General features: G+C 41.4%; 1 protein-coding gene across 1 annotated transcript; it reads right to left on the bottom strand.

Moving 5' to 3' along the window:
- Positions 1 to 2,701: 2,701 nt before the first annotated feature.
- Positions 2,702 to 9,152, bottom strand: LOC133404921 (integral membrane protein 2C-like). Its single transcript, XM_061681447.1, has 6 exons — positions 8,969 to 9,152; positions 7,186 to 7,341; positions 6,877 to 7,065; positions 6,405 to 6,515; positions 3,781 to 3,931; positions 2,702 to 3,658 (listed from the first exon to the last, which is right to left on the bottom strand). Exons 1-6 carry the CDS (start codon positions 9,059 to 9,061, stop codon positions 3,567 to 3,569), a joined length of 792 nt encoding a protein of 263 aa, XP_061537431.1. The 5' UTR covers positions 9,062 to 9,152; the 3' UTR covers positions 2,702 to 3,566.
- Between the last annotated feature and the right edge of the window lie 216 nt (positions 9,153 to 9,368).

Genomic DNA, 9,368 nt, shown 5'->3' with positions numbered 1-9,368 from the left:
GCCCTGAAGTACGCGAGAATGATGGACACCTCGTCAGTCACGCCTACTGTCTCTGATTGATTGCTTTTCCTCAGGCGCAGTGGTTAAAATTAAATTAGAGTTTAAAAATAAATGGGGCCAGAGGGGTGAGATTTTTATTTCACAGATCCTTTTACTAATGTAATACTATCAAGTCATACTGACTGTTTTTAACAAAAATCACAAAAAGTGAGTTTTTGAAAATGTGACAAAACAATATTCTACTTCCTGATGTGTCGATGAATAAGTTTGGGAAAATAAAGCGAAATAAATATCATCTTATGACATTCTGAAAATATGGTGATTATAAGATGAGAATCGAGCCAATTTTTAGTAAAGGACAGAGCAGAAGTCATGTTTTTGGTCTCATCTAGGTTTGTGGTAAATGAATGGAACCACATCAATAAATGGTCTCCTCTGTTCCAATAATGTCATGGCAATAATTTTGTGGTCCACCAGTCCCATGCAATTGTGTTTTTGTCAAAACCAATAACATTTAGTGTATAGTAACACTGTATTCAACCAGAACACAAATATGAGTAAATATTGATTTAACTCACTTTCAGTTGAGTATTGAAATAGTTGATGATCATGAAGGCAACATTTTCAAGAAGGGAATATTGGGAAATTGTGAGTCTCATCTCATGAGCATGGGTCAGCATCTTGTGGGTGTGTCATTATACATAGCTCAACAGTGACATCTGCTGGTAAAACAGAGTGCGGTTTATTGGCCTCAATCCTCTCATTTCTCGAGGAAGGAGCGCCTTCTACTGGAAGAAGAGAGAAACAACTTCAGACACATGACCATTATTATGAAAAGGGGAAGAGTCGATATATATATATATATATATATATATATATATATGTATATACTACATTAGATATATTGTAATTTCAATGATTACTTGTTATTTGCGGATAAACTGGAGCGTGTTTGGTGCTTTATTGCAATAAGGCCTTGGGTTATTTCTATGTGGTTTTCATGATGCTCCTATATGTTTTTTTGGGCTCTCCATGAGGTCATTACGCTGTCTTCCTCCCTTAATCCAAAAATATGTATTGTTAATTCATGTGTAAAAGAAAAAGTCATGACTCAATGTTTGAATGTTGTATAGAGTAAAATACTATAGAATGGAGCCTCACATGATATGCATGATGTATTTTTGTAGTTAACTGTACATTGCATCATATGCCCTGCTCATTTGATTGCTAACAAATGTGAACTTGTGTCATAATTAAAATTTTCCGACGACAGGGCGTGCGTGCACATGTACACACGCGCACACACAAAAGTGTAGTATCACAAACAGGAAAAGGTGTGTGAAAGAGCAATATAAGCATGACATACAAGAAAACAATGTGTTGTTGTTTTTTTGTTGTTGTTATGATACAACACTCCAATGACGAACAGCACATTCCGTGAGACAAATGAACTATGAAATGACCACTTGCAAGTTGTCAGAATTCAACATATCCATACTTATATTCAATTCATAATAATAAAAATAATCTGCTTTTTTTTGGTCAAAATATGACTTTGAAATGAACATGGTTGGTATTACACATGCACAGTTAACCTTCCAAAACATTTTAGTTATTCCAGATTATTTGCATTTACACGAACAACAAATTCTCCTGCAAATGACTGCACAAATATGCTGAACAGCAATTTGGAAATAATAAACAAACAAACAAATATATAAATAAGAGGTGATGACTGTGCCCATGTCTTACATCAAAATGCCACTTCAGAATAGTCCAGTTTTATTGTCAGACTTTCTCGAGTGTTTTGAGATGTGTGCTTTGCATCTTTATATTCTGTCGGAGGACTCACGACCTGCGGCTGAAACCATGTTTCTGATGCATGGCAGCACATTTACAGTAACTGCAGAAAGCTTTTTGGATTTGTGATTGATTGTACCCTGTACGGATTCAAGTCATCCTGTGCCAGAAGTAGCAAAGGAACCTTCTCCACGTTTCACAGTAGGGACAGTGTTCTTTATTTTTCACACACGGTGCAGGCAAAATTGTTGGTACACTTCTGTTACAGAAAGAAAAACCTACAAGGGCCACTGAAAAAAAATTGAAACCGAAGATTGGAATTCTCTAAATGCAAACTGACTGAGCCACTAAGCTCCTGGGAAAAGTCCTTTGGACAGATGAAATATCACTGGAGCTTTTTGTAAAGTCACAACAGCTCTATGTTTGTAGATGTGAAAAAATATATATTAAAAACAACTTTTTACCTGTCCTTATTTATGGTGTGTAGTGGATCTGGGCGCCTTTTGATGCTTGAAGAGTTTTGCTGTGCAACAAGAGTTTGAAATGCTCCATCTGTTGCGATTTATATTGTGATGGATATTCATTGGAAATGCAGTTAGACACGCATAAAGTCTCAAGACGATCAAGGCATTCTTGAACAAAATGTGCTGTGAAGTGCCAGAAAACCTGGTCTGTTTGAGGGCTTAGATCCTCCAGCAGGATGAAGACCAAACCCCCACAGCTAAAACCTTCAAAGAATGTGGCTAAAACTCAGCCTTATACCCTAAACTAAATTGTTTACACTTATACGGAACATTTGTAGATGCTGTTGAAAATATCGTGCGCCTTTAACATACAGTTAACAAATGATTCCAAACAGTTCTTGGATATTTAGATTAAAAATATATAAACCACTGACAGAGACGTTTTAAACTTTATTCACAGACAAGATCTCATAGGCAGATAATATATACAGATAATAGTTTTATTTATCTAACATCAAATAATATCCACCCATCTGTTATATTAGTAATAACATTAGTCCAGTCTTTGAGTCTGGACTAAGGCGTTATACATCTTACAAAACAGTTTATCAAATAGCTAAAACACATGCAAGGGGGAAAACAGATATAGTACTATTTTAAATGATTTGCAAATGTCTTGATTTAAATACATTACATAGAAAAAATGGACAAGTATGCCTCTTGACTTCTTCAGTGGTGGAGGTTGTGCCCAATGATACCTTCTTTATCACACAGTGCCTTTTACCAGCAAATTAAAGATGGGACAAGCAGAAGCAAAAATGCAAGCAAATATTTGTCACTAGTTTGATTTTACAGTACAGAGATGGAGAAGCGACATGATTATGTGCCAAAAAGAAGAATTTCCCATTTTGTGCAGCTCAACGTGCTACTAAAGACACAGATAAGGAGGAAGGAGGGAGGGAGGGGGGGGGGGGGGGGTCACTTTGACAACACACGGAGACAGTCGTCACTCCTAACAACAGTAACCATCATAGAAGTCTCGAAGGACAAAGGCCAAAAGCCTTGGCTACATGGAAATCGTGTGAGAGAACCAGCAGCGGATTATTGCATCATCTGTTGGGACAATTATTTGCCAGAGGAGAAAAAGGGGCGAATCAGCACGGGATGTAGAAGGAGATAGGACATTAACTGAACAGTAAAGAGTGCAGCATGATCAAATCCACAGGGTGCTACAGTAGCCGGGGGGGTGACTTGGATGGGCCTTAGGTGGGGGGGGGGGGGGGCAACCTATGACCATCCTGCTCACACTTCATCACAGATAACCGTCTCCACCACGAACGTATTCTCAAAGTGACGAATGCTGTGGCAATCCTTTGCCTCTCGCTTGGTGATGCCTGTGAGGGAAAAGTGGTGAGGCAAAGACTGGCTGAGATCCCGGGCTCAACTTTTAATCACATTGCAAAACTAATTCAATGACCTCCAGATAACTTTTTGTGATGCACCTAAAGCTACTTACGTCTGCGGGAGACACGACGGTTCAAGCGGTATGTGTCCTTCCCGTTGCAAAGGCGGTAGATGAACGGTCCCAGCTGACGCATGTTGTGCACTTTGCCGGTTACCACCATCTCTTCATGAATTATGTAGGTCTGAGGCAGGTATGTTCCTTTCTACAGGACCCAAGCAAGAAAACGCAGTGAATCACCCTTAAGCGTGGGGCATACGTTCCTGACCCACCCACAATAGTATTATTCCAATATATTAAACACACTGTAAACATATTCGAACTCACAAAAAACTATGCATGAAATGTACATTAAATATTTGACTTAATTTGTAGTGTCTGTGTGTGCGCCTTTAAGAGGCGGGGCCTGGTGGAGTGGCGTGTGACGGGGGCCAGTCTACTTGTGATTGTGTGGACGTGAGCGGTGGCTGACAGCAGCTCCTGGATGCATGTACTAATTGTGTTCGTACGTTCCCGTTTTCCCAGGGTTCAATAAACTGTTGAAAATGCATCTCCAAATGTGGCTCTATAAAAACCCATTTTAAAAAGTTGACAAACCGCAATATAGTAGGGGAACGTTGCGCAACCAACAGCGATTGTTTGCTTTGTGTGACAATGAAAGCAACTCCTGCGCGCCCCCACAGTAAATGCCTTAATGTTAACCCAACCATCTTCTACATGCCTAACCCACTTACTAATTGACTGACGGGTTAGTAACTAGTCAATCACAAGGCACATAGACTGGTTTGACACTGCAGGTCCATGCACCCAAGCATTCCAATTGAACGCGTATGTACAATTTATCTATTTCCATGTACATGTAAAGTCACACATTTCAGATGTGGCTTGTTTACATTTATAGAACACATGAAACAAACAATGTGAAAATGGCCAAATTGCAGCTATATAATTAAACAAGTGTCAACAGCATGGCGTGAGGACAGAATTAAACATTAATACATCCATCAATTCTCTGGACCACTTGTCCTCACCCGAATACATAAATAATATGAATGTTAAACGTTACATACTGTAGTTGGCCTGGGCTGACTGTTCCCCTCATTTAAAAATGGGTAACCTCCTCATTGCTTCATTGGTCGTCGTCGGTTATTACCGTAATTTCTCATGTCTAACGCGCACCCTTGTATAATACGCACCCCCAAAGTTGACTTCAAAATTCTGGAAAACTTGAAATTTGTAAGATGGGTACAATTCTTGAAAGAAAACATGAATGACCAGGCGAAACACATTTAATTTTATTTTAATGAGGAGAAGTGGCTCAGAAAATGGATGGATGGCATTCAAATCAAACGGTCAAGCATTTCAGAAAAAAACATTTTCATTAAACAAAACACAACCATAAAGAAATTGATGATAGTTGTTGTTCAGTCATTAAAAAAAACTATATTTCACAAATTCTGCCAGGGTATGTAAAATTATGAGCACAACTGTACATCTATGCAGTCATACGTACCCCTGTCATATTGGAATGAAAGTGTAGGCTACACTTTTTTATAACCACTAGGTGGCGGTGGCATTTTGGAATGAGCGTGTACAGCCTTTTCATAACCACTAGATGGCGGCATACATTTATAAAATGGGGGGGGGGAAATTCCCCATTTGCCCCTATACCCATGTATAATGTGCACTGTCGTCTTTTGACCATTTGGGGGGGGGGGGAATGTGCATTACAGACGACAAATTATGGTAATTTCCTGATTTAAGGATCGGCACATTTCTGATGAAGCATATTTCGGCCTAGTTACTGCTCTATGCTTTCATTGTTTTTGAGATTTTCGTCTGATTTTCGAGCATACACACGCTGCTGATCAGTCATCGCATTGACGGCGTATATCTGTGCCCTCACGCTGCATGCGCATTAGCAGATATCCGATACACACATGATTTGTATCCACATTTGGAAGAGGCCTGATTCTGATATGAGGATATTTGATTCCATGTGGGGTTTTTTTTCTCTTTATGCTGCGATGATGCATATCCAAATAGCGCCACTTGAGAACACAAAATTGGAATTGTGTCACTTGAACCATGCAGTGTAAGTCAAGCCTTACAAACAAAAAAACCATTCACATCCAGGGCGAACGGAGAGTTGGGTGGCGGCGGGGGGGCTTTTTGTGTCTGGCCATGTGCCAGCTACATCCACGGATGCGCTACATTAATTCACAAAGTGTCATTGGGTGGCTTGGTGATGAAGTGCTGCTTCCATGAGGGAAAAATACAATCAAATCTTTATGGGCACTCACGTTATGGGAGGTGGCGTATGGTTAAATTAGCTAGTGGTAGATTCATTTTCCATCTAGACACGGAGGCGTGAGCACCTACTGCTCTGGAGGGAGTCTCGGTCCAAAAAAAAAGGCACCCGCAGCCCTTATTCGTTGCAGTGTCTTAGCTCCACCCCCAGTCGTCAGAACCACACCCACAAAACAGTGATTTCAACCAGTTTGATCAGTGGATATTCGGTGTGCTGTAACTCTCTTTTGTGTATTTCCACCAAATAATTTTGGACACCTTTTGTTAAGACACCTGGGAACTACTTTAAATTGTGACAAAAATGTGTGTCTCTTTTAAAATACCATCCTACCCATCGACATAAGGTATCTATACAATGAATGCATTACCTTGACATTGATGAGCAGCTCCCAAAGGTTGCGCGGGGGCATCACAATGGTGGTGTTGAGCTCAATCACATAGCACTTGTCCAGAGCAATGTCATGGTAAGCGGTCAATCCCTGCAAAAGACAGCTGCTTATTGCAGATGAAGATAAAGGAATAAATGGCTTCAAACTGTTTTTAAAAGGTTTGAATTCATACTTCAGACATGCTGGCAGCAGACCTTTGGTAATGTTGCACATATTTTACAATCCACATTGGAAGAATGGTTAAAACTCTGAAACTTAGTTGAAATTTCAAATTTTTTGGGGGGGGGAACTAACCAAAACATTGGGGGAGAATATACCTCAAAGGAAAAAGTTGCAGGTTAAACAAGATTAAAACACTCAATCCTTATAAACTACTGTACGCTCAACGTACTTTATTGGATGACACGTATAAAGTTTACATTCAAGCACAAATCAAAATATGTCTGCTCACTCTGTGAAAATCGTGGATTATGTCAGCAGGATCGCTGCCTCCAAAATGAGGTACGGGCACGGTGATCTTCTCATAATTATCGGCCAAGTAGATGCCGACGTTCTCCGCCAGCTCCTGTCGCCCACGCAGCGGTGCGTACACGGAGTCCTCGTAAACCACCTTGCAATGGAACAAGTTCTCCTCTGGGGCCTGTTTTCAAGCACACACCAGAAAATGTTCTTCAAGTTCAGTAGTCTGAAGACCCATAGTTTCATTCCCTATTTTCTAAATACATGTTTTGCAGTAACGAAAGACAAAAAGGTGGCCCACGTGAGGTATGAAGTAGTAGCGGTACACATAGATGGAGGCGAGGACCAGACCGGCCATGAAGACAACCAGGCCGAACGTCAGACAGCACAGCCCGTTGAGAGGCGACTTCTTGGAGCGCAATGGTAGGACAAGCTCATCCTCCTCCTCCTCCTCCTCCTGGGAAACTACACTCAATGAAACTCATCGAACATTTGCAGGTACCTTCCATCAAACACTTTCCGTCTCACTGAACTTCATTGACACCAGTGACAGAATATCCGAGAGCCTCAAGAGACTGAAGTTTAGCCACTACCGAGAAAGAGCGAACCCCCGCTATATTGCCCTTTATCTTTTGCTCCTCAGCTACTGTATATCCCACTTTTTTAAGTAATTGTTTTTACAGTATACAGGGCAGGCAAGTCCGAATGTGAACGACCTGAAGAGAACTGGTGAAAATATGTGCAACTGTGTACTACCCATTTGTGGAGAAATAGCGATAAACTGTTTTTCACCATTTCAATTTTGCTGGGCCTGGCTAAAATGGCGTCCAGCATGTGCCACCTTTGCCCCTGGTTGACCATTTCAGTGTTGAAGTAGAAAACCTTTGACTGTCTTTTGTTCTATGTCAGTTTTGCAGTAAACCTTTACTAGGAGTGACAAATAAACAAGCTTGAATTGCACTTAGTTTGAGAACTCCGTGAGCGAGAAGCGAGAAAATACTACTAATTTACAGTTGGGATTTATTTAACAGTTATTGTGGGATATACTGTGTCATGCTAAGAAGTGTTTCTAATATTACACGCTTCTCGTGCAAGTAAATTTCCATTTGCAGGCCCGTCTCAGGCTCGGAATGCTGCAAGGACCAGAGGAAGTGATGCGCGGACTTGGCAAAGAAGAACCCGACTGAGATGGTGTGAATCAAGCGTCGACGCCTCCAGTCTCGCAGCCCATCTGCCACTACCACAGCACCCTTCCTTTGTTGGCAGGGTGTCACTATTTAATAGATCATCTGCTATACTTGAACTCGCAGCACTCAGTGCTGCTGGCTGTTTGCATTGAGTAATATAAAGACAGCTAAATGTTAAAAGACTGTAAATAAGATGGTCATAAAAGCATGCAATCGAATTAAACTAGGTCATTGCAAACATGCATCTGTTCTTGTTAGTCTGATCTTCGTCAATGAGTTATTGATGCTTTTGATGAAAAAATGTGCAGCCAGCGTCGACACGTCGGGTCCTAATCGGTGTGACACACTGAATGGGAACATTTGGACAGAACACATTGTGTGACACGCAAGCCCTTTGTGTTCTCGCATCTTTTATTTCACACCACGGGGCCCGTTTGTCTCAAAGTCAGCGGCACACAAAGCACTGCAGTTTGGCAGCATTCCCCGTCCATAGTCACCTTGCAATTCCAGACCCAGCTGATGTCTGCGCTCCTGTGAACACTTCAATCTGCCATCTTGTCAGCAAAAAGCTGGTGCGGTTTTCTAGCCCTGCCCTATGGTCAACGTGTGCAGGTCTAATCTGGATGTTGTGGTAAATCCTTGTCGACAGACCGCAATAAATAGATCTACGTTAAATAAAGACTGCACTATATGTCACAAGATCGATCTCTGCAAATGACTGGCTTTGCGCGTCAGCGTCTGCATAATACTATATCGTTGACGGGTTGCCACACTCCCTAAAACGAATGGAAATGAAACATCACAGCTCCGGCAGCTTTTGTACTCAGCCAAATGGCGATACACGATGCGCCCTCATATCGCGTTACAATCAAACAACCACAAGGAACTTGAACTCACCATCGGATGGGGGATGAGGATTTCGTTCTTGTCGCCATCGTTCTCTTGACCTCCTTTCTGGCCCGCGACAGGCTGGAAAGTGATCTTCCCCATGTTTGCTGAATGGCTGGCCACAAACAAAACCTTCACCTTTCAGAAGGGCCACCGTGTCACCGCTCAACTGCTTTCCCTTCCGTTTCTCTCCCCGCCGGAAGTGGGCTGTTCCCCCTCCCCTCACATTTTCCACTCTTAAAGGGCGCAGCTTTTTTTTTTTTTTTTTTTTTCTTACACTGTGCATTTAGTGATTCAGTTTTAATGATCCCATGCATTGGTGAATTGAAAATATCTCAAATAAATCTAACGCCAACGTTATGTGCTGCAGTACAGTTCTACGCTACTGCAAGCGATAATACACAGCATT

Source organism: Phycodurus eques, chromosome 7, assembly GCF_024500275.1.
Source record: "Phycodurus eques isolate BA_2022a chromosome 7, UOR_Pequ_1.1, whole genome shotgun sequence".
Lineage (NCBI taxonomy): Eukaryota > Metazoa > Chordata > Actinopteri > Syngnathiformes > Syngnathidae > Phycodurus > Phycodurus eques.
This window is presented reverse-complemented; position numbering and strand designations above follow the sequence as displayed.